The sequence below is a fragment of the Mobula birostris genome, chromosome 1 (genome assembly GCF_030028105.1).
Source record: "Mobula birostris isolate sMobBir1 chromosome 1, sMobBir1.hap1, whole genome shotgun sequence".
Taxonomy (NCBI): domain Eukaryota; kingdom Metazoa; phylum Chordata; class Chondrichthyes; order Myliobatiformes; family Myliobatidae; genus Mobula; species Mobula birostris.
The window spans coordinates 90,980,586-91,007,004 of NC_092370.1; the positions used below are offsets into that span (position 1 = coordinate 90,980,586).

Consider the following 26,419-nt stretch of genomic DNA (forward strand, 5'->3'; position numbering starts at 1 on the left):
ATCAACCAGTGATTCCCCAAGCTTTCCCAGAAAACAACCTGGTGAGAGCACCAATTTGCAAACACCTGAAGAGTAAATGCACGGTGGAACCAACAACTTTGAATGTAGTCCAAGTTTTAAAAAAATAATTTTGAATGTACATCAGTAAATCACACAATTTTAAAATGTACATGTGTAGCATCCTCATCTCCCAAGTGCCAAGAAGTGATCAGCTGAGAAAGCCCTACACAAGCAATAGTGTTCTTATACAGAAGATGTTACAGTACAATGTAATATCCATTCTTCTAGGCAGACGATCATTTCCGGCATTGCTTCAAGAAATGAAGTAAACAGTTTAGGTGCTTATGTATATATAGTTTTAATAAGTCACAATTTTACATACCATGCTTATATTTGAATCCATCAAAAGAAGAAATCAGCTACACCAGAGACAGACTTCACTTTTTAAATAACATGCACTAATAGTGGGAAGACCTTCATATTCCACATACAGCAATGACCAAGCACAATCTGGAATCAAGCTGCGAGTGTATCTGCCCTTTTGTGGGATCCACAGTACAAACTTTTTGTGTAAATCAAAATTACTTCCCCAACCATTAATATAGCAAAGTGAATACTGTACTCACATATTCCACAAAAAATCTTCAGTCTTGGATATGGAAGTTACTCTGTTGCTCGTATTATGAGCCACGTCTTAAGTGGGGGTTTCCTTCAAGTAAATTACACCCACTTTGCAATGCACTTGGCATCCAAAATTTAAGTCTAACATTGTTATGAGGGAGTGCTGATTACAGCTATGGTGCAAGAGCAAGGTGCAGTCATTTGCACAATCAAAATATCTTTGAACAGACCAAATTTTGAAACATTTGATCCACATAAGGCAACTTTTATAAAATGCCCTCTTGAAATTTCAAGTACATTATAAAATACTCAGCTAAAATATGAGGCTGAACCATTTACCCAGTACCCCCTCCTCTGCCCAGAACTTAGTATTAAGTGCTTCTAAAATGACCACAAATTGTGTCCTTTCACAACACACCTTTATGGTTAGTATGGAGAAAAGTGGATTATGCCTGCCTTGACCACAATAGTGTTCTGTCTTTGATAAAATACTCAAATTGTATGGCACATTTTTGCCACTGCACATCAAATATTTCTGTGCTTCACACTCCGAGAACAACTCGTTTTCTCCAAATGACAGATCACAACTTAGTGTTAACCCTTTAGTTCCCAAAGCTTCCCGGGAACGTAAAATGCATATTTGCAGTCTATGCACCAATGTACAAACCAACCATGTGTCTAATGGGGTTCCCTTGTAATGTGTATCATTAGGATTCGCAAAATTTCCAAACTGGGTTCATATGTTTTTCTAATGTACCCACTGTGTACTACTCAAAGGAAGCAGTGATACCATGATACCACTGACAATAGCAGCTCTGTGCTAGTATTCAGACAGCCTTTTTGGTGGCTTGACTTTCTTTAGAGTACCAATAAAAAAAGCCCCTTCCAAAGTTTAGAAATCACTTGGTACTACGTGCCAACATTAAATACTGTACTAGTATAGAAAACATCAACTTTGCCAGAGATCAGAGGATTTTTAAAAATACATGTGCAGTTATTCTGAACAGAGTAATTTTATCCTATGCCATTTTAAAACTTCACACATATACAAAGTTAGTCCAAGTTCTTCTCTGATCATTCCTACAAAGTGCAATGATGACAATGGTGAGACTGATTGCATTGCAGAAACGTACGCGAGTACGAGCGCAGTATGGCGCAGGGAAGAAGCACCAGTCAGCAGCAGCGAACATTCGGCCGAGCTGGTGGAAGTTCTGGTGGAATTTCAGGCTCTGGCTGTAGTGACAGGATGCTGTTTGATAACTCGCGCTTGGGTACGTCAGGCATCTGAAAGTTTGCATATGGTAAAACATTATAATTCTTTAAGCTTCAGACATCAAAACAGAACGGAGATAAAAGATGAAAGCAGATTTTTAAAAACTAACTTTATACGAACGCTTTGTGATTTCAAAGCAATTTTCCAAGTCAAAAAGCTGAGTCAACATAATCCGAGGCATAAAAGCAAATCCGATGTATTTATAGGAATGCTCGACAAATACCTGAAGGAATACAAAATAATATGTAGTGCTAATAGATCAGAGATGCTGGAGGAGGCTTATGAGTAGCATTAACACCAGCTGGGGAGTTGCCAATATACTGTGGAATCTGCATGCTATTATGTGCTACAACACTGCACAGGGTACTCTGTGGAAAAAGGCATTTTACAACAATTTTGATAGCTGGCTGTTTCTCACTGCTCTAAATTGTGATTTAGGCAATGAAACAACAGCTGTCACTTCTGCTGTTGCAAGTTGTGTTCAGTGTGCCAAAGATGCCAAGTTTGGGTGAGTTGTTGTCAATGGTAACATCACAAGGAGACCTTGGTGAAACATTCACTAAAAATCACACTATGAACTCCTGCTTTCACTGTTTTTTCTACTTACAAGCATATCTGTCACTAACATTCAAACAAACATCATTTATTAGAATGAACTTATTTAGAAAATAAATGGAACTGTTTTGGAGTTGATAAAACACTACTAGAGAATGCTAATATAGATAGCATTGAAGCCATAACACTTGTTGTTAACTTGGAAAAAGCCATTCACAGATATATAGCAATATTTGGGATGAGAATTTCCAATGATGATTACAGGCAGGCATTGGTTCATAGTGATCACAAACATCCAGCAGATGGAATGCCAGCAAGCTTGTCAGCAGCCCAACACATTGAGGAGTTCTCAGATAGCAAGCCAGGAAGGAAAAGTAAAAGTTTTACTCAATATACTAGCACTCAATAGAGCAAAGACTAAATGATGCACATTTAATGTAGGAGCTGATATATCAGTCTATTTTACAGCCTATCAGAGTGAATTGTTGAACTGAGAGATTAAGTTAGGAGCTTTGAGAAGCACTACATATAACACAATGCACCTCTAAAACAGATCTCTTGCAAAGAAAAATAATCAAGACTTTGTAACATTTTACAGTGAGTCTGGTTCATGAATAGCTTATGTCGCTAGCGATTCAAACGTTTATACTTCATTCCTTTGGAGAAGGCTGGAAAACGTAGCAAAGCTTCCAACAGCAGGAGTCAATTATTTCAGCAACTTTGGGATTCCCACCTTATGTGGAACGTACAAAAATCCCAATTACTGCGGTCAGTTCATTATGTAATGATGCAGAATCTCTTATTGTCCTAACATGGTGGTGACAAGCTGCCTTCTATTATCAGGTGGTCCTTGTGCTGAATTTATACAAGGATTGCCAAGACTTTGGTCTATAATAATGAAGGAAAAATATGTGTTTAGTCAGGATTATGTGTGATCTAACAGAGGACTTGCAGGTTTGTTTCCAATAGCTTGCAGCTACTGCATTTCCCCTTCTAGGAGAGTAGAGACTGTGGGTTTGGAAGGTGCTGCTGATAAAGCTGCTCCTAATCAACTGCTGCTTATGGTTCATAACACAGTCAGGCTATGTTTGTGGTGTGAATGTGGTGGCCATGTGGATGGTATACCAAAAGACATAAGCAGCTTCGGCCTGGATGGTACCGAGTTTCTTTAATGCTGTTGGTGCTATTATATAGCTATTTGAAAGCATTCCATTACAGTCCAAAACAGAGCTTTTCAGATAGCAGGTCGCTGGGGAAATAAGGTGGTTTGCATCTGTTTGGAGATTTCCATTGCCAGAAACTCGTGACCTGAATGTACTCACCATTTGAAAACTCTTTGATTATCCAGGCTGTTTTAAGTGCAGATGTACTTTATTACCTGAGGAACTGTAAACTGGAATTCAGCTTTTGCCCATGTTTGAAATAATAGTGTAAAGAGATCAGGAGTGAGTGGCCCCGGCAGAATCCAAGATGAGCCACCATTGAGCACATCTACACGGAGTGCTGTCACAGAAAGGTAGAAGACCATGCTTTCTTCTCACTCCTGTCATCAAAGAGATGGTACAGGAACCTCAAGACCCACACCACCAGATTCAGGAACAGTTATGACCCCTCAACCATCAAGCTCTTCAACCAGAGGATAACATCACTCACCCCGAACACAGAACTACTTCCACAACTTACGGACTCACTTTCAAGGACTCATCTCATCTTCTCGATATTTATTACTATTTTTCCACTCTTTGTATTTGCAGTCTTTTGCACATTAGTGTTTGTCCATATTATTGAATGTGGTCTTTCACTGATTTTGTGTTTCTTTGTATATACTGTGAATGCCCGCAAGAAAATGAATCACAGGGTTGTATATGGTAACATATACATATGTAATTTGATAATAAATTTACTTCAAACTTGCGAAAGGTAGGCAGCCTTTAAGTAGTAAAGGGAATCACTTTCTACTCTAATTACAACACATAAAAAGGTGCTTTAGTCAGGAACTTAGACAGGGATAGAAGAATACAGTTCTAATGTGGGCAAATGGGATTGGCATAGGTAAGTATAATGTAGCACACATTGTCTCAGCACTACAGTTGATGGAAGCCATGACTTCTGTTGTATTAATGCAAGGTCATTTCCTACTGGGAGGCACAGCAGTGGAGTTAGTAGAGCTGCTGCCATGCAGTGGGAGAGACTACTGATGTTGGTAGTGTGAGTTTCCATATCCGTCAACTGACTGCATGGATTTTCTTTGGGTCATCTGCTCTTCTATATCCTAATACCGTGTGTAGAATCTAGGAAGTTTATGAGAAAGTGGGGAGGGAAAAAAAAAGATTAATGTTGGATTAGAGTAAATGATTGGTGGATGATTGGCACAGACTCAGTAGACTGAATAGCTTATTTGTGCTGTATCTTTCTATGACTATATCATATGAAGTGAATGTAATTAACTAATGAATGGCTTTAATGATGTAGAAGATCTCAACAACAGCCACTTATGCTGGGCTTTGACATTGTACTGGATGGGGATGTTCATGAAGTTTCCTCCTCCATTTAATTGCCACAACTAATTATGACCAGTCTTGTCAGGAATGATATTTACCATACAACACTGCCAGCTTCTTAAGTGACAGTCTCAATTGGCCTTGAAATTCACATGAAAGACCACAAATACAACAGTAGACTTTGATGTTTTAAAGCTTTGCTCTTCATTCAAAATGAACTTGCCTTATTTAAAATGTCATCCACGAGCTTCAAAAATATCTCACTGACATTGTAGTTGTCCTTTGCACTAGCTTCACAAAAACGCATCCCAGTTATCTGCAGGGCAAACTGAGGAAATTAAAGATTAAATGTTTAGCAAGGCAGTTGGAGAAAAATATTCCTTTGGTCTTTAAATAATACTAGAAGTGGGAATATGCATTTTGATAAAAAGGAGCATTATAAGCAAATTACAGATCGGCACAGAGCAGATCAGAAATATGAGGAAAAAGAATGAATTACAGATGAGCTTTGGTGTAAAATTATTTTATCTGGATCTCACTAACATTGATCCTAAAAACTGGAATTAAGCTCTCTAGTATTTATTTCAGTGCATATGGATGTCAGTCTTGGGCCAGCATTCATTATTCATCCCCAAATGATTTCACAATGGAGGGGTTAAGAATAAACCATATTACAATAGCAATATGTGGACCAAATTGATTTAAGAACAGCAGATTTTGTTCCCCAAAGGATATCAGTGAAACAGATGTTTTTATGACAATTCAGCAATTTTTTTTATTATTACTAATAATAGATGAATCAATTACCCAAATTTAATTTTCTTGGTTTGGTTTCAAATTCATGCCCCAGGATCTACACAGATGCTGACTTGTCCATTAACAACTGCAATGGTACCAATACCCTCTTCCCCATCACATTATTTGATCATGTCTGATGAGAGAATCGTATCATGAAACTTCTTTAAGATTTCTAAGAGAATAAAAGAAATTAAATTGTACGTATTTTGAAATTCAATGCAATGTACAGTGCTTTTATTAACAGATCAACATCAGACTGAGAGGCACCTGATTCAGGGTGTAAATTGGATAAAATGTGAATGAGTACCTTATTTGGAATTCTGCCAGATAAAAGTGGAGAAGGTAAAACAATGCACATAGCAAGGAGGAGTATTCCATGGAATGCCATGGATTGATTTAATATGCAGTATGCTGAATCAGACAACAGTAATTATTAAAGCTAATACAACAATGAAGAACAGCTAGAACAGTAGAACATTAGTCATTTCGCATACTTCAGTGAGATCATTTCTTGTACAAAACTTCCAAGGATGACAAAATACAGTCTGCAATATAACTTAAAATGCAAATATAGAATCTAGAAAGGGCAAGAGAGAGTGGATATAGAGAGGATATGGAGTGGGAGGGTCTAGAACCAGAGGATACAGACTCAGAATAGGAGGATGTCTCTTTAGAACAGAAATGAGGAAGAATTTCTTCAGCCAGCAGGTGGTGAATCAGTGGAATTCATTGCCACAGATAGCTGTGGAGGCCAAGTCACTGAATTAATGATTGAATGGCAGAGAGGGCTTGATGGGAGAAATGATCTATTTTTGCTCGTCTTTGGTCTTGCATCTTAACAGTGCACAAAGGTTTAGCATTGTTATTTTTAAGGTATGCATATCACACAACAATAAAGAGATAACCAGATGAATGTCCCAGAATACCAAAAAAAAAACTCCCTCTCTGGATCCAATTAGCCAAAAAGCCTTCCTCAACCTTCCACGAAGTTGACCTACTCAATCTTTGCTATCCAAGTACCAGAGACTGACTAACTCCTTATTGTTACAGTCTGAAAAAGAGCTTCTCACAAAATAATTTTAATGTTATTAACATTTAAAGTTCTACTTCGAGAGAGGGCTCTATTTCTTACCTTCTCTCCTTGCTGACGAGTAATAGCTCGGTCAACTTCACAATCTAGCTTATTTCCCACTAACAGAAGTTCTGCATCCTCTGAAGCATACTATGCAACACAAAATAAAAAAAAATAACAGTTACCAGCAGTTAGAAGGTACCGTGAAGTACAGATGGACTAACACTTGAGATATTTGGTGAAAAACATGAATAATTCCAGAAGCAGCAATTTTTCCAGCAAAAAAAAATTGTAGTAACCCAATCACCAATCCTGCAAGCAGAGGGAACAGTCACTTGGTCAAAGTTATCACTGACATGATTCTAAATCACTAAAGATATTTTAATCCCCTATCTAATTTAGCATAGAATTCTGGAAATTTGAAATAAGAACAAAACATTCGAAAACTCAGTATGTCAGGCAACAAGAGCTTCAAGGTACTTGAAGACTAATGATAAAATGTCGAAGTCAGCATGGTTTCTGTAAAGGGAAATCTTGCCTGACAAAACTGTTAAGAGTTCTTCGAGGAAGTAACAAGCAGGGTGGACAAAGGACAGCCAGTGAATACTATTTAAGTGGATTTTCAGAAGGCATTTGATAAGTTACCACACGAGGTTGTTTAACAAGATAAAATCCTATGGCGGAAGATACTGGCATGGATAGAGAAATGGCTGACAGGCAGGAGGCAGCAAGTGGGAATAAAGGGGGCCTTTTCCGGTTGGCTGCCAGTAACTAGTGGTGTTCCTCAGGGTAAGTAATGGGACCACTACTTATCACATCGTCAAAGGTCTGGATAATAGAATTGATGGCTTTATGGCAAAGTTTGCGGATGATACGAAGATAGGTGGAGGGATAGCTAGTGCTGAGGAAGCAATGCGATTGCAGAAGGACTTAGACAAATTGGATGTATGGGCAAGAAATAGTGGCAGATGGAATACAGTGTTGGGAAATTTACAATAATGCATTTTGGTAAAAGGAACAATAGCGCAGGTTTATCTAATTGGGGAGAAGGTTCAAACATCAGAGGTGCAGAGGGAGTTCCCCTGCAAGATTCCCATTAGGTTATAGGTTAAGTCTGTGGTAAAGAAGGCAAATGCAATTTTGGCATTTATTTCAAGGGGAATAAAACATAAAAATAAGGAGAAAATGATGAGGCTTTATAAGACACTAGTCAGGCCACACTTGGAACACTGTCAACAGTTCTGGGCCCCGTATCAATAAGGATGTGTTGTGTGACGAGAATACACATAAATTAAGATGTTAGCTGGCCTGGGCTGGCACCAGTGGGATCAGCAGTTGGTCTACCACCTGTCTTCAGGAGAAAGAGAGATAAGGAAAACAATGGAGCAGCATTTGGAGATGTTAATGAAGGGACGGGAGAGAGTAACGGAAGGAGAGCTGTCAAGATCGGCTCCCCCTTTGAACCCTGAACTGTTTGAAGTGATGGACAGGCGATACCCCAGCAGGGGGATAAAAAGGGACAGGTTCGCTAAGGCAACACACACACACGACACCCCGAGGTAACGAGACCCTGGAAGCGGTGCGTCTCCACAAGTTGGTGGAAAGTTTTGGACGGCTGGTCGCGGGATCAAGCCATAGACGCACAGGGTGGAAAGGCACGATCGGCGGGAATCTGGTGTGTGTCCACCCTTGCCTGGGTGCCAGGTTCACCGCAGAGAAACGATCGTATCTGGAAACGGAGGGGGTCACAGTCGGTGACCTCAGATGACATCACAAAGGGCTCGCCCGAAAGCTGACTGTGAAGGTCTGTGTGTGGAAGCCGTTTGAATATTCATTCGTTTTGCTCTCTCTCTCCTTCCCCCACTGTCCATCTCCCACGGCAGCGATTACTGCAAACTGAACTGAACTAAATTGAACTGAACTTTGCGTCACTTTGAAACTGGTCATTTACCCCTAGACAACAATAGAGCTTGATTGATCCTGTTATCTTAATTCTGTGTACATGTGTGTTTATCATTGCTGAACTGTTGCATTTATTATCCTTTTGATTAGAGTACTGTGTTGCTTGTTTCTTTAATAAAACTTTCTTAGTTCTAGTAATCCAGACTCCAACTGAGTGATCCATTTCTGCTGGTTTGGCAACCCAGTTACGGGGTACGTAACAGTTGTCATTGGAGAGAATTCTTGAAGTGGTTCCCGAGGATGATTCTGGGATTGAAGAGGTTAACATATGAGGAGAGCTTAGCAGCTTTGGGCATGTACTCAGTGGAATTTAGAAGAATGCACAGATGTCATTGAAACCTACCGAACGTTGAAAGGACTAGATAGAGTGGATGTCGAGAAGATGTTTCCTATGGTGAGGGTATCCAGAACTGGAGGGCACAGCCTCAAAACTGAGGGGTGACCTTTTTAAAAGAGAGGCAAGGAGAAATTTTTTTAGCCAGAGAGTAGTGAGTCTGTAGAATGCTCTGCCACAGACTGTGCTAGAGGCCAAGTCTGTGGGTATACTTAAGGTGGGAGATGATAGTTTCCTGATCACTCAGGGCATCAAAGGTGTATGGGGTTGAGTGGGATCTGGGATCAGCCATGATGGAATGGTGGAGCAAACCTGATGAGCTGAATGGCCTATTTCTGCTCCAATGTCTTATGGGCAGGAAAATTGTAAATGTTACTCCACTTGGAGGAAGAAGAAGGGAAAGAGGAAGAAGGGAAAGAGGAAGAAGAAGGGAAAGAGGAAGAAGAAGGGAAAGAGGAAGAAGAAGGGAAAGAGGAAGAAGAAGGGAAAGAGGAAGAAGAAGGGAAAGAGGAAGAAGAAGGGAAAGAGGAAGAAGAAGGGAACTTATAGGCCAGTTAGTCAGACTTCAGTGGTTGGAAAGATATTGGAATCTAATATTAAGGATGAGGTTTCAGGGTATTTGGAGGCACATGATAAAATAGGCCAAGGTCAGCACGGTCTCCATAAGGGGAAACCTTGCCTGACAAATCTGTTGGAGTTCTTTGAAGAAATAAGCAGAATAGACAAAGGAGTCAGTGGATGTTGTTTACTTGCATTTTCAGAAAGCCATTCTGTAATGGTTCAATATCCAATATTTATGATATGTTGTTGGGAATGAGAAATAATTTTTTAGACAAGATCAAAAATCTTTGGGAACAAGATTTACAGACCTCAATTTCTGAAGAAACTTGGAATGAGATTTTTAAATTGGTTAATACTTCATCGCTATGTGCTCGTCATTCCCCTCTACAATTTAAAGTGGTTCATAGGGCTTATATGACCAAGGATAAATTATCTCATTTATATAGAGCTATATCTCTCTATTGTGATAGGTGTAACAATGGAGGAGCTTCACTTATTCATATGTTTTGAACTTGCCCAAATCTTGGAAAATATTGGAAGGAAATATTTCAAACTTTTTCTGCACTCTTTAAAGTAAATTTTAAGCTTAATCCTTTGACTGCCCTATTTGGTATTGTTGGAAGGAAAGATATCACTTTGAAGGCATCTGATTTGCACAATCTGGCTTTTATCTCTCATGGCTAGAAGGGCGCTTTTGTTTAAATGAAAGGATGCTGTTCCACCTAATCACGTTCAGTGGTTACGGGATGTTATGGCATACCTAAATTTAGAAAAGATTTGTTGTTCAATTTCTGAATCTAACCAAGACTTTCAAAATTTGTGGGGGCCATCCTTAAATTATTTTCATAATCTTTGACTTCTTGTTAAAGTACAGAAGTTGGTTAATAGCATATTTTACTATCTGATAAGTTTCTTATTCCTTTTTCTCCCCCCCCCACCCCCAACAACTTCGGCTTTGGTAGTGGGTGTAGACCCTTTTTTCCTCAAAATTGTTTATATTCTCCATATGAATATACAGTAAGGAGTTTGTTACTGTGATTTAATATACTGTATCTGGTATTACATTTTGTTTTATAATATGTATTCTCTTGAACTCTGTATTCTTCTATATATAGAAATCAAATCAATAAAGATATTGAAAAAGAAAGAAAAGTTGCCATACATGAGTCTGCTTGACAAGATAGGAGCCCATGGTATTACAGGAAGGGTCCTAACACAGAGCAAACCAGCAGGCCAGGGAGAATCTATGGAAAAGAGTAAGCAGTTGACGTTTTGAGCCGAGACCCCTCATTAGGACTGAAGAAGTGCCCTGATGAAGGGTTTCAGCTTGAAATATCAACTGTTTACTTTTTTTCCAGATTTTACCTGGCCTGCTGAGTTCCTCCAGCATTTTGTATGTATTGCTTGGATTTCCAGCATCTGCAGATTTTCTCTTACTTAACCATGTAGCAAAGATTGGCTGACTGGCAGGAGGCAAAGAGTGGGAATAAAGGGGGCATTTTCTGGTTGGCTGCTGGTGACTAGAATTGTGCCACGGGGTCAGTGTTGGCACCACTTCTTTTCACATTATATGTCAATGATTTGGATGATGGAATTGATGACTTTGTGGCAAGTTTGCAGATGATATGAAGATAGGTGGAAGGGGCAGGTAGTGTTGAGCAAGCAGGGCATCTACAGAAGGAATTGGATAGACTGGGGGAAATGGGCCAAGTGGCAGATGGAAAATATTGCATGGAAGTGCATGGCCATGCACTATGGCAAAGGATTAAAGGCCTGGACTAGTTTCTAAATGGGGAGAAAATTCAAAACTCTAAGGTGCAAAGGGACTTGGGAGTTCTTGTGCAGGATTCCATAGAGGTTAACTTGCAGCATGAGTAACTGGTAAAGAAGGCATATGTAATGTTAGCATTCATTTGAGGAGGTGGGAAGAATGCAAAAGCAAGGATGTAATGCTGAGGCTTTATAAAGCATTGATCAGACCATACGTGGGAGTATTGTGAGCAGTTGTGGGTCTCTTATCTGAGAAAAAAATGGTGCTGACATTGAGGGTCCAGAAAAAGTTTACTAGAGTTATCCCAAGAAAGAAAGGGTTAACATATGAGGAGCATTTGATGGTTCTGGGCCTGTAGCTGCTGCAGTTTAGCAGAATGTCAGCTTCATTACCTTGTCGATCATTTTCATCCATTTAGGTACATCTTCAAATGTTTCTTTTTTTGTAATGTCATATACCAAGATTATTCCTTTGGCACTCCTGTAGTATGCTGAAGTAATACTGTTGAATCTCTCCTGCCCTGCGGTATCCCTGAGGAAAAAGTGTGATTTAAAAAGTTAAGAATGTTCAAAACTTTTGACACAATGAAACACCTACACATCCAATCAGTTGTTTTTTTTTATCCCTGCCACCTAGTTACATTAGTAATCCAGGACTCCAACAGAGATTTATACAGTGGGTTGATTAAAATAACCTTGGTCAAAAAAGTACTTAACCCACATACTCTTCAGCTGATAAATGTCAGCCTTTTAAGCAAGGAACATTAAAAAATAGAGGTAATTGAATATATTATCAAAGTTGTATAGACCTGCTTTGATTAAGTTATTACAGCATCAATGTCCAAATAACCATTAATTATAAATAACAAAGTTAGATAGGAAAGAGGCCAGTCCAATATAATTTAGAAAAGTATGAGATAATGACTTAGTGAGGTTCAACTAGGCAACAGAGTATATAATAAATGACAGGATACCTTTGTAGAGGAACAAAGGGATCTTTGAATGTATATCCAAGTATTCTTAATGACAGTATGATCATTCAATAATATGGTTAAAAAGACAAATTTGTTTTCCTTTATTTGCTAAGGCATGCCATTAATTGCTGATGGGTTATACTACAACTGTAAAGGTGAACTTGAGTAATATACCCATTTCTGATAACTACATTATAGGAAAGATTGAATTTGGATAAGCTAGGGCTGTTTTGTTTGAAATAGTGGTGACTGAGGGGAGATTTAATTGAGGCATATGAAATGGTCAAGGATCACAAGGGAGATGGGAAAAGTAGTTCATCTAAAAGAATATTTGCATCTGTACTTAAGAATCATGAACTACAAGGGTTCAGTTCTGCTGTAGAAGATGGAATTAGAAGGGCAACTATTTATTGACCAGCACACTTGAGGGGTTGAATGACCCTCCTGGGTCAAATTTATCAGATTCTACTAAAGGAGCTGCAACACTATATATTACTACCCATTTTGGTTAAAAGTCCAAATAGTTTTGTAGCTTTGTAGCATCCGATGAAGCAGATGAGTAACCACAAGTCATATTACAAATAAAACCAAACTAACAATAGTTTGAATAAAATAATACATTTTACCTCCGCATGCTCCAGTAGAAACAGTGCTACTATTTGCCAGCCCCTCGCAGCCATATCTTAAAGAGTCACACAGATGAGGGATGAGAACACACAGACAGTTAGAAATTAGACTATTGTTAGCTGGAAACTATGGATGAGTAAGGAATTCCAGAGCAGTGCTGCAATCCAAAGCCAAAATCCTGTTGGGAAGTGGGGTGGAGTGGAGTGGAGTGTTAGTAAGCTTTTTATTATCATTCACAAGAGTTCATGAAAACAAAGACAACTGACAAACCATGTGTCTCACACAGACTATCTGTTGCATCTCCATTGTTCTTTCTCACTGATGGGACAGTATGGTAGCCAGATGTAGTTTAGAAATACTGAAATCCTACGTACCATATATTAGTACACACAGCAGCAGCGATCCCACAGGCTCATTAAAGGCTTTATGTTAAATAAGACCAAGGGAAATTTCCTGTAACACTCAATGTTGGCACAGGTGGTTTATACTCTGAGAATATTAAGACAGTTTGTTTTCTACCGCTTTCAAATCGTTGCATTGTGAATATTATTTACTCCTATTGAAATGAAAAAACATCTGCATAAATCAAATGCATTATCCAATCACTGGAATTACATGGCATGAATTAACACCGCTTTCCAGCTTAGAAAAATGAAGATACTTTAATTAGCAGGATTGACACCAATTGAATACCTTATTTTAAGCTATCATTTCAAATTCTTGCACTACAAGCTGATGCCAGTCTGCTTTAGTAGAAATGTCATATGTCACACCAAGGGGACCAGAACATAAAAGTGATTTAGGCTTGTCACTGATTAGAAGTGCTGTTAAGGCAACTACAAAATGAATCACCCAGTGATCTAACAGTGGGCTGATCATCCTGGGATAAAGAAACAATGTTAAAAGCCCAGTTAAAGGAAGCTGAGAACAAAGTGAACAAAACTAAAGAACTGTCCAAGGCTATTTTAGTATTTGTGTCTTGCTTGGCTCTGTCAGATGACAAAAGTAGCCACTATGAAGTAAATTAGCTAAGGTAACAAGAAAACTAAGGTTTTGAAAATTTTAATTTAAGAACAATTGCACTGCAGGCTGAAAATGTAAAAAATCAAGATTAAATCAACATCGTTAAAAATGCAGCCTTTGCACTACGTTTTGAAATTTCAACTGGGTCCAAAACTTCAAAAAATAACAGCCGATCCTTACCAGAAGTGGAAAACCAGCCCATGCCAAGGATGAGATTGCAAGTGAAATTTCAAGTCGGGGTAATAAGAAACTGAAAATGAGTTGTTCACTTACCAGATTTGTAATCTAATTTTCTTCCCTCTTAGCTCTATTGTTTTGATTTTAAAATCAACACCTATAAACAAATACAGCAAAAGGAAAAGGAGGAATAAGCAGCAAAAGCAAATTCAAAGTTGAATTCAAAAGCAAACATTTCTAACAGGATATATAGCACTCTGTAAAAGCAAATTTTCATATCACAGGAAAAGGACAGGGAAAGATAGCTGCCCAGGATACTGTAATTTTCTGCACACATGCTGTGTGTGTGTGTGTGTGTGTGTGTGTGTGTGTGTGTGTGAGAAATGAACACAATATTTTGTTTTAAGTATTTTAGTAACATTTTCCAAGCAGATTACAACACACTACAAGTGCATTACATGGATATGCCAGTAAAAGAAAGATATATATAGATATACATACACACAAACAAACAGTCAGATGACAATAAACTTGAACTATTTACTATGGAGAAGGACGTGGTAGCTAGTGACTTCATGGGAAGTAACAGTGATATCTTGGAGCATATCAACATTACAAAGGAAGTGGAATTGGAAGTCTTGTAATGTGAAAGTGTGAATAAAATAGGATCTTGTATATAGAAGGCAGGACTGAATAAAGATAGTTAACATGGGTTTATGTGTGGGATATCTTAAAAAATTTTCGGTTTTGTTGAAGGGATGAAGGCAAGGTGGTACATCATGTCTACACGAACTTTAGCAAGGTTTGACAAGGTCCTGTATGGTAGGTTGTTACAGAAGGTTAGATCACGAGGGGTCTATGTTGAGTGAAACTGGGTTGGTGAGAAGAGTCAGGGTGGTAATGAGAGGACTGTTTTCCCCGACAGAGCCCTATAACCAGTGGGGTGTCAAAAGAATTAGTGCTGGGTCTTCTGTTGTTTGTCATATATATTAAAAATGGCCTAATTCTGCAAATGGATGAGAATGTAATTAGTTTGCAAATGACACTAAAATTAGTAGTATAGTGGAGAGTGAAGGCGAATGAAGGTTACAACAGGAATTAGATCAAACGGGCATGGGAATGGCAGACAGAATTTAACTCAGACAAGCGCAGGGCACTGCATTTTGGCAAGTAAAACCAGGACAAGACATACACAGGAAATAGCAGGGCTTTGGGAATTGTCATTGACCTTAGACCTTGTGATAGCTGACTGAAAGTGGCAACACAGGTGGATACAGCACTGAGGAAGGTGTGTATTTTCCTTCATTGGCAATGGCTTTGACTGGCATTGACTGCAAGACTTGGGATATCATGTTACAACTATTCAAGAAACTTATTTGTTCACATGGAGTACCGCGTGCGATTCTGATCACAGTAAGCACATCAGCTTAATCAAGGAGGTGGTGATTAAGCTTGAGAGGGTTCAGAAAAGATTCACAAGAACATTGCCTGGTTTGGAGGGTTAAATTATGAGTAGAGTTTTTCAATTTGGATCTGTTTTTCTCTGGAGGAGCAAAGGCGGCTGGGAAGTGGCATTGTACAGATATATAAAGCTACTAAAATGCATACATTGGATAGAAAGCCAACACCAGTTTTCCACGACAGATGTGCCTGCAATTAGGATGACAGGAAGGTGTTTTTATTTCAAAATTGGAATAACTATCTTGTATTAACACACTGCTTACTTTATTGATTTACTAGCTGGCATGTTTTAGTGGACTGTTCATGCAAGACTTTGTCTGCAAGCTTTACTTCCACTGCATTCTATTATGATGAAAGCTGATTGAACTTTTTGTCACATTTATGATCAGGAACAAGTACATTCTCTTCCAGGCCGATTATTTGTCTTTCAGACCACCTTGAATTTCATTTGCTTTGTTACAAGTGTAACTTCCAAAATAATGTGCAAATCCATTTTGAAAAACAGCTTTCATACAGAAGTTGAAAAAAAATGATGCATGTGATGCAGCAAATAATTACGGTATCCTGAAGTAAATGAGTACCCATAGCTGGAGATACAAACCCAACTGAAACCCAGAAGGAATGTGCAGTTGTTACAAGATAGCCAAGAAACAAATAAAATTACAATGTATCAAAGTTTCAAACCTGAAATGTTTTTATTGCACAACTTCATAGCTACTCTATTTATTTCAAATGGTTAGGTCAGAGGGACAGAGACAGAAGCAGGCAGTTTGGCCATCTGAGTCTGTGCTGACCATCAAGCACCCATTTAGACTAATACGCCGTTAATCCCATATTTTTTAACCCACCTTTTCGTCAAACACATCCAAATACTATCACTCACCTACAAAGAGGCAATTTACAATGCCCAATTAACAAATCTACCTGCATTGGGAGGAAACCAGAGCACCCTCAGGAAACTCACAGTCATAGGAGAACTGACAAACTTGATACACACTACACCCAGTGTCCGGATGAACCCAGTTCTCGGTCATTGAGAGACAGCAACAATACTTGGGGATGCTACTGTGTCACTTATTGCAAAAGAGAGACTTATCTATCAGAAAACACCTATGGGAAACCATACAAAACTTGCTTAGATATATGGGCAAATTAAAATTAGCACTAAAGTTACTCTCAAGTAAATCAAATGAGGCACTTCAATATGGTACCTGCACCCAACATCAATAAAGCTGCCACCACTAAACATAAGAAACACTGAGAATTTAGGGGGGAGGGGGGGAAATCACTGAGCAGTCAGAGTTGTCATACAGGAAGATAGTTACAATGCATCAAACAGCATCACTCCAGAATATTTCTGTTAGCGCTCCAGAGGGACATAACCCCACCACCTTAAGCTATTTTATAATGATCTTTATTCCACTATGATGCTTGGGAGTGGAGCTATCCACCAACTATTCCAACCTCTTTTTATTAATGTGTCAATAAAACATGACTCATTCATGTTAAGTTTAAGAATCCTACAAATCCCATTTCCAGAAAAGTTGGGATATTTTCCAAAATGCAATAAAAACAAAAATCTGTGATATGTTAATTCACGTGAACCTTTATTTAACTGACAAAAATACAACGAAAAGATTTTCAATAGTTTTACTGACTAACTTAATTGTATTTTGTAAATATACACAAATTTGGAATTTGATGGCTGCAACACACGCAACAAAAGTCGGGGCAGAGTTAAAATAAGATTGAAAAGTGCACAGAATATTCAAGTAACACCGGTTTGGAAGACTCCACATTAAGCAGGCTAATTGGTAGCAGGTGAGGTATCATGACTGGGTATAAAAGTAGCGTCCATCAAAGGCTCAGTCTTTGCAAGCAAGGATGGGTCGTGGCTCACCCCTTTGTGTCAAAATTCGTGAGAGAATTGTTAGTCAGTTCAAAAGGAACATTTCTCAACGCAAGATCGGGAGTACTTCGGAAAACCATTGTCACTCAACACAGTCCATCACTCCATCCAGAAATGCAACTTGAAACTGTATTACGCAAGGAGGAAGCCATACATCAACTCTATGCAGAAACGCCGGCCAGTTTTCTGGGCCCGAGCTCATCTCAGATGGACCGAAAGACTGTGGAGCTGTGTGCTGTGGTCAGATGAGTCCACATTTCAGCTAGTTTTCAGAAAAAACGGGCGTCAAGTTCTCTGTGCCAAAGATGAAAACGACCATCCAGATTGTTATCAGCAAAAGGTGCAAAAGCCACATCTGTGTGGTATGGGGGTGCATCAGTGGCCACGGCATGGGTGAGTTGCATGTATGTGAAGGTACCATTGACTCTGAGGCGTATATTACGATTTTAGAGAGACACATGTTGCCATCAAGGCGACGTCTCTTCCCGGGACGTCCGTGCTTATTTCAGCAAGACAATGCCAGACCACATTCTGCACGGGCTACAACAGCGTGGCTTTGTAGACACAGGGTGCGTATGCTTGACTGGCCTGCTGCCAGTCCAGATCTATCTTCTATTGAAAATGTATGGCGCATCATGAAGAGGAGAATCAGACAATGGAGACCACGGACTGTTGAGCAGCTGAAGTCTTATATCAAGCAAGAACGGACAAAATTTCCAATTGCAAATCTACTACAATTAGTATCCTCAGTTCCAAAATGATTAAAAAGGGTTATTAAAAGGAAAGGTGATGCAACACAATGGTAAACATGCCTCTGTCCCAACTTTTGTTGAGTGCGTTGCAGCCATCAGATTCTAAATTTGTGTATGTTTACACGATACAATTAAGTTGGTCAATAAAACTATTGAAAATCTTTTCTTTGTACTTTCGTCAGTTAAATAAAGGTTCACGTGAATTAACATATCACAGATTTTTGTTTTTATTGCATTTTGGAAAATATCCCAACTTTTCTGGAAATGGGGTTTGTACATATCAACAGTCAAGAGGTAGATTACAATTAAGCCATACTATGAACAAGTCAAAGACCATCTCCAAGCAATTTCACATACATCATCATCAACATAGCAGTTTTGAACAATAAGCAAATAATAAACCAAAGAGCTGATTATTGACTACAGAAGGAAGAAACCCAGAGGTCCATGAGCCAGCCCTCATTAGGGGATTAGAGGTAGAGAGAGCAACTTCAAACCCCTTAGTATTACCATATCAGAGGATCTGTCCTGGGACCACCATGTAAGTAGCATTACAAAGAAGGCACAACAACACCTGCACTTTCTTAGAAATTTGCAGATTTGGCATGTCATTTAAAACTTTGCACTGATGGAAATTTGCCACAGTGGACCGTATTCAGACCGGTTACATCATGGCCTGGTATGTAAATACCAAAGCCGAAGATTGGAAAAGCGTCCAAAATAGTGTTGGATATTGCAGAGTCCATCACAGGAAAAAGCCCTCCACACCACGGAGCACATTTACAAGAAGCTCTAGTACAAGAAAGCAACATCCACCATCAACAACCTGCACCATCCAGGCCATGCTCTCTTCTTGCTGCTGTTAAGGGGCAGGAGATAGAGAAGTGAGCACCACTGAATTCAGAAACAGTTATTACCATTCAACCGTCAGGCTCCTGAACCAGCATAACTTCATTCACCTCAACTCTGAACTTCTTCTACAACCTATGGACTAACTTTCAAGGATACTACAACTCATGTTCTCAGTCTTATTTATTCATTACTATTATTTTTTTTGTATTGTCTTTTTTGGCACATTGGTTATTTGTCACTCAGAATTTGTTTCTGTGTAGCTTTTCATTGATTCTATTGTATTTCTTTGTTCTACTGTGAATGCCTGTAGGAAAACAAAATCTCAGGGTAGTATATGGTGACATACACATACTTTGATAATAAATTATCTTTGAACTCTGAATAACATCAAGGTAACGGTACATTCTGATCTTATAATGCTTCTATAATACAAAGAGGCTGAAGCCATGTGTGATAGGGTATCATTTATCAAGATGGGTGTAGCACTAGCACTGGCACTGAACTCTTCTGATGCTCTCGCATGCGTTATGTACGATCTACAAGATGTACTGCAAAAGATCATCAAGGTTATTTTGATATATCTCAATTTCTTCATTTCCTTACTTGTAGCACAGTGAAAACCACACACCAGAAATGAAGCAATTAAAAAAAAAATCACAATCGTATTCAAATTGGCTTAAGAGATATAACACTGTAACTAACTCTTTTATGAATACCAATGTGTGGACCAAAGGCATAATTAAAATACAGTGACATAGTATTTTAATAACATGACATACATGACTGTGTCACAGGAGCAGAATTTGGCCATTTAGCCCACCAAATATGCCCTATCATTCTATCATGGCTGAGTTATTATCCATCTAAACTCCATTCTCCTGCCTCTCCCTGTAGCCTTTCACACCCTTACTAATCAAGAACCTATCAAACTCTGCTTTAAATATAAGTAATGACTCTGCCTCCACAACCATCTAGGCTGAAAGTTCCTTCAATATCTGAAATTCTTTGCAGCAATTCACAAGGCAAAGGAGATTTAACTGCATCCTGTCTGGAACTGCACAGATTTCATTTCAGTGTCCAATTTGGTTCATAGGTCATCAGAGACCACATCATCTGCACATCCTACACCAGGCTCCTGAAACAGACATTCCTTCCTGAGCTTTCTCACAGATTACCAACGTGTGCTCTACCCCTCCTTGAAGAAATATATCATTCCTCCCCGACTCCTGTGAAGCTCTGGCTCGTGACCATTTACAGCGCAAGGAGCATTTAGGATGGCACGGAGAACCTCAAGCCCACATGTTGGGAGTACACAGAAATGCTGTACAAGTTGTGGAATTAGTGCACTTAGTCCCGCTTGGTGGTGCAATAATATCAGCGCCGGACTCTGGAGCGAAGGTTCCTGAGTTCGAATCCAAGTTGGGTTGAGCGTCAAGCTAGCAACTCGGCCTCGTAAAAACAAGAATAGCTTGCCACGGAAACACCGTCACGATGGTGCCCCTACAACTCCACTGCCGAGTTAAGGGCTATTCTTCTCCTTTCTCACAAACTTAACCACTCACCTGCATCACTGGCTACTACCTGCCCTATCTGTGGAAGAGTCAACAGTTCCCACATTGGTCTCCATCAGCCACCCCAAAACCCACAAAACTGTGGTAGAAGTAATGTATTCTTGATGCTTAAGGACTGCCTAAGATATTGAATTTATTTTTTCAATGAGTACTATTTAATTACATTAGTGACATCCTGTATTATTTTTATCGTTATAGACTATGACTAAACTTATCACCATGCTGAAGGAACAGTATTTACCGTCATCTGCTGTAACCGGATGCTATTTACAAAGTCAGTCTGGAAAATAGATAGCACATACACAACCCCAATGGCCATCAGATGCAGCTAACTCCAATAAATTACTTTTACATTTCCCCTCAAAGCAGTAATAACAGTCTTAATGGAGAAAATTGCAACAAAATCATCAGCATTGAACCTGATCACTCTTCCAGTAGCAGAGATTTTGCAGTACTTGCACAGGGAATTAATATGTAGTAGCTCAGATGAACATTTTCTACGTTACAATGTACTTTCGACTTCATTAGTTCCAAAGTGTTCCGTAATTTCTTAAAAACTTCACACAAACTTGAGTCTTTCTGTTTGATCAGAAAAGGACAGAGTGTGCAAAGCTTTGAACCAATACAGAAGGAGCTCCAACAACCTCACTGTGTTGATACTGGAATATCATTACAATCCCAGATCATCTTTGCAGACTTCTCATTTGCTGAAGAATTATTCCACCAGCAAATCACTGAAAGATAATGAGTATGCCCAACAACTATATTTGTAAAGCTTACTATATTTGTGCTGTATTTGCATAAACAAATTGCTAATTGTCACAGACCCACATGGTTGTTCAATGATCTCATCTAACTCTCTCTGCAGCTTGTTACAGAATATGACGAAGCTCTCAAGTCTCTGATGTAGGATGCAACAATTGACATCCGCAGAGTATTCAATGATTGACATAGATGATATTCACAAGTCCTGATGGCGTGTGTCTCAGCCTGAAACATCAGCAGATGCTGCCTGGCCTGCTGAGTCCCTCCAGCATTCTTGTGTTTGTTGCTCGGGATTTTGAGCACCTTCAGAATCTCTTGTGAGATAATATATATCTGCTTCTGGACCTAATCTCAATCTGCAGGTAGACACAACAAAGCTAGTATCTCTGACATCCTACTCAATGGTGAACCTCATTATCATCCACCAACATCTCCCTTACTTCTGGGAAATCCAAGACAGCAAAGAGAACTCAGCTGATACTCTACACAATGTAAAACATCCCCATAAGCTCTTCTTTCCTGGCCACTTCTGAAAGAATTCAAAGCGTTCATAACATTCTTTCTTATCAAGACTGAAACCAAGGCAATATAATCCAGCTAACTACACGTCAACATGTGAAGCTTGAAAATGCTTTATAGATGCAGTAACTGAAACCCTTATTCTGCTCATATTTTGAAAACTGCATTTTGTTGAATATAATTGATAAAATGCAAAATGAATCATACAAATAAAAACATTGCTTACGCATCAAAATCTTATGTTTGTAAGATAATTAAAATAGATTATTAGAATTCCAACTTCAAAGGGTATCAGATTCTTGTTTAAGTTAAATATGCATTGCACTGGAGCAGACACCTGTTGGGAAAGGATGAGAGAGATAATTGGGCAGTGATGCAGGTGGTAGAGCTGCTGCCTTACAGCTCTATCACTTGGGTTCAATCCTGATCTCTGGTGTTGTTCCTCATTCTCCCTGTGACTATGTGGGTTTCTCCCAAATCCTCCAGTTTCTTCCCACACCACTAAGACATGCAGATTGGTCGGATAATAGGCTACCTTTAATTGCCTCTAGTTGTACTCGAGTAATATAGTGGAGGTGGGAAGTGGGGCCGGGGGTGGGGGGGGGGGGCTAGAGAAGCGAACCAATGAGAATATACGGAGAATGAAATGGGATTAAAGCAGTAGCATTAAAACAGCTGATGTGATTGAGACCCATCCATGACCATTCACTCTCTCCACCATTATCAGTTTGTTCCACCTACAGGATGCACTGCAGTAACTCAACAAGACTCAAGACTCCTGAGACAGCACTTTCCACACCATAAGACATAGGAGCAGAATTAGGCTGTTTGGCTCACTAAGTCTGCTCTGCTATTCAATCACAGCTACTTTACTATCCCTCTCAACCCAATTCTCCCACCTTCTCACTGTAACCTTTGACACCCTTACTAATCAATAACCTATCAACCTCTGCTTCAAATATACCCAATGAATTGATCTCTGCAGCCATCTATGGCAATGAACTTCACAGATTCACCATCCTCTGGCTAAAGAAATGCCCCTTCATCTCTGTCCTGAAGGGACATCCTTCAATTTTGCGGCTGTGTTCTCTGGTCCTAGACTCTTTCCACTATGGGAAATATCCTCTCTAGGTTCACACTACCTGGGCCTTACAATATTCAACAGGTTTAACTCACATCTAGAACACTACAGCAGACTACAAGCCTCTCAGTCCACAAAGTTGCACCAACCTTTTAACTTACCCTAACATCAATCTAACCCTTTTCTCTGACATAAGCCTCCATCTTCTATCATCCATGTGTATATCTAAGTTTCTTAAATCCCTCCAATCTCCCTCTTTACCACCAACCCTGGCAGGGCGTTCCACACACCCACTACTCTGTGGAAAGACCTTAACTGACATCTTCCCTACATTTTCCTCCAAACACCTTAAAATTACGCCCTCTAGTCCGGGCAGCATCCTGGCAAATCTCCTCTGTATTGTCGCTAAAGCTTCCACATTTTTCCTTTAATGAGGTGACCAGAACTGAAAACAATATTCCAATTGTGGTCTAAACAGAGTTTTATAGAGCTGCAACATTATCACTACAGCTAGAAGGACAAAGTCAACTAAAGCATGAGAAGCAGCCTGTGGACGGTACCCTCCACTACACACACCACCTGACTTTACAGTCACGGAGTCAAAAACCTGAAATTCTTTAATACCTCAAGAACTGCAGTGGTTCAAGAGTGCAGTTTTCCCAACACCTTTGAGGGCAAATAGGAAAAGGCATTAAAACTGGATTAGCATGCGAATCCAACATCGCTTGAATGAATACAGTGGGCTCCATTTAAATGGACCATCAGTTAATCAGTTAGCCATTAATTACTGGGAAAACTTAAAAAATAAAACTTAAGAGAAAATTGTCAGGATTCCCTTTGTTTATTTGGGACACTTTGCCACTTAGTTGGGACAAGAAACTGTAGCTGAACAGGTTCTAACTAGCGTCAGTTGCATATGCTTGTGGCCATTAGACACTACCCCATGCTTAGAGTGAACAGTTTTTAAATAGCATCAGTTGTGTGTGCTTGTGTTCAAAAAGCAGTGACTATTTTTGTCATTGATAATTGGCGAGAAATAAGCAGCAAGACAATTCAGAACTGTTTTGGTCATTGTGGTTTCAAGCATTCAGACTTAGAGATGCCAGAAATAGCTGGGGGTGAAAATGAAATGATTTCACTACTTCAGTAAGTTAGAAACTATGAAGAATTTGAAGTTATCAATAATCATCTTGAATGTTACAATGACAATGAAGATTTGGAGGATGCAATTGTTGAAAGCATTGTATGAAGGTAGTCCATTATCCACACTGTGTCTGCACTGATTTTTTCATTGCACACATAGGATGAATTTCTCCAGTGATAACCATTAGGAACGAATATAGTGTTTTATAGTATTGTAGTATTATTGGTAGTGTTCTAATTTGTTCTGCATTTCATTTAAATACATAATTTGTTATTCAGTTTGTCTTTTTTACATCATTTTAACTATTGCCATGAAACCTTAAAATTCAAAGTAAATGTATTATCGAAGTACATACACATGTCACCATATACAAACCCAAGATTCATTTTCTAGTGGGCATACTTAATAAATCCATAATAGAATAATAACAATAATGGAATCAATGAAAGATTGCACCGACCAGGCGTTCAACCAGCGTGCAAATACAAAAATAAATAATAATCATAAAACTTCAGCTAATTGAGGCCCCTGCTAGCCCCATTAAGCTAGAATCATGTGCAATCCTGAAGGGTCTCAGACTGAAACATCGACTGTTTACTCTTTTCCATAGATGCTGCCTGGCCTGCTGAGTTCCTCCAAACTTTTGTGTGTGTTGCTTGGATTGCCAGCATCTACAGAATTTCTCTTGTTAGTGTGCATGTGTCTGTGTAAAATGAATAGCTGATGGCTGTAGGTCTCTTTTCCAGCTCTACCACTCGTGACTCATAATAGGAGATGGTTAGAGAGCAGGATGCCTGAATTCATGAAACACCCAGAGAAACAAAACTAAACAGCAGTGAGAGTGAGAAACAGCAGCAGTGACCCGTGACAGAGCAGCTACATTACCTGCCACGGGAAATAGGTGAGCAATCATCTCCACAGCATCAGGTAAACAGAACAGATCTGGACCACTGGAGACCAGCTGAAGGAGAGCAGGTTGAGTTGGAGTCAGGCATTCACATAAATCTTGTTGTACTGTAAACCTTGACTACCTTTTAAAAAAAAAGTCCCTGTATGAACTTTTGAAAAGCTATTCTATTGCCTTTTAGCGAGTCCCTGAATGAACATTTGAAAAGCTATAATAGAGCTTGTACACAATGATGTATCTGATGATCTTTGGAGGGGCATGTACGTCCTTCCTTATTCAAACTTTTCTGTCCACGATAATTTGATTTGGCGGGTTAAGAATGTGGGGCATTGGTGAGTTGTTTAATTGGAGATTTTACTTTGCTAGCTCCCCATCTTTGGGCAAGCTCCTACATGCTCCTAGACTAGCCCTGGACACTAAGATTAGTTTAAACAGAAAAGCAAAATGATGGGAGATACTCAGCAGGTCAATCAACAATTGAAGAGACACAGAGTTAATACTTCAGTTGCATTATACAAGTAGAGTGAGGAAAAGCTTAAAAACAAACTTGTTTTAAGTCGCACAGAAAGATGAAGGACAGAGAGAAAGCTAGATTTTCAGAATCCAAATCAGGTTTATTATGATCACTGATATATGTTGTGAAACTTGTACTTTGTGGCAATACAATGTAATACATAAAATACTGTAAATTACATAATAATATACACATATATCAACACACATTGGATTCTAGTTAATTGGGCTATTAACTAATTGGTGTAGCTGCTTACACCCTATCCTCATTATATGCATCTTCAGACAATGCAGATTCACAGTTATGCGAGGAACCTATTTCTACCAACTTCTCGTTATATACATCCAAAACTCACAGTTATGCGAGCAGCACTGCTTTCCCGCCAATACAAGTCACGTGCACATCCCTCACAGTCTCACTCCCGCCAGTCTCGCATTGGTTTTGGCAATATATGGATGTGTGATCTTGCGCTCTTAAACTTTTGTGTTTTTACCTACGGTGCAGTGATCTTGCGCTTGAAATATTTAACTATGTCTCCTAAGCATCCGATGTCAAGTCCTGGGCCATCAGCCAAGCGGCAGAGAACTGCTTTAACATTTGGAAAAAAAGTTGGAAATTATAAACAGGGCAGCGTCAGGTGAAGGTAACACAGCTCTGGGACGCTACCCTGTGCAGTTGCGGGCTATGATAGCTGAG

General features: G+C 39.2%; 1 protein-coding gene across 2 annotated transcripts in view; it reads right to left on the minus strand.

Moving 5' to 3' along the window:
* Positions 1-464: 464 nt before the first annotated feature.
* The window catches only part of rab12 (RAB12, member RAS oncogene family), a 40,784-nt gene continuing 14,829 nt past the window's right edge, over positions 465-26,419 (minus strand). Inside the window, exons 2-6 of one of the 2 annotated variants that reach the window (XM_072259120.1) lie at positions 14,345-14,405; positions 11,841-11,979; positions 6,881-6,970; positions 5,174-5,278; positions 465-1,905 (exon numbers count right to left, since the gene is read on the minus strand). In XM_072259120.1, coding sequence (XP_072115221.1) covers positions 1,795-1,905; positions 5,174-5,278; positions 6,881-6,970; positions 11,841-11,979; positions 14,345-14,405 — 506 coding nt within the window. In that variant the 3' untranslated portion in view covers positions 465-1,794. The remainder of the gene's footprint in view (positions 1,906-5,173; positions 5,279-6,880; positions 6,971-11,840; positions 11,980-14,344; positions 14,406-26,419) is intronic. The other variant, XM_072259128.1, reaches the window with a different exon arrangement.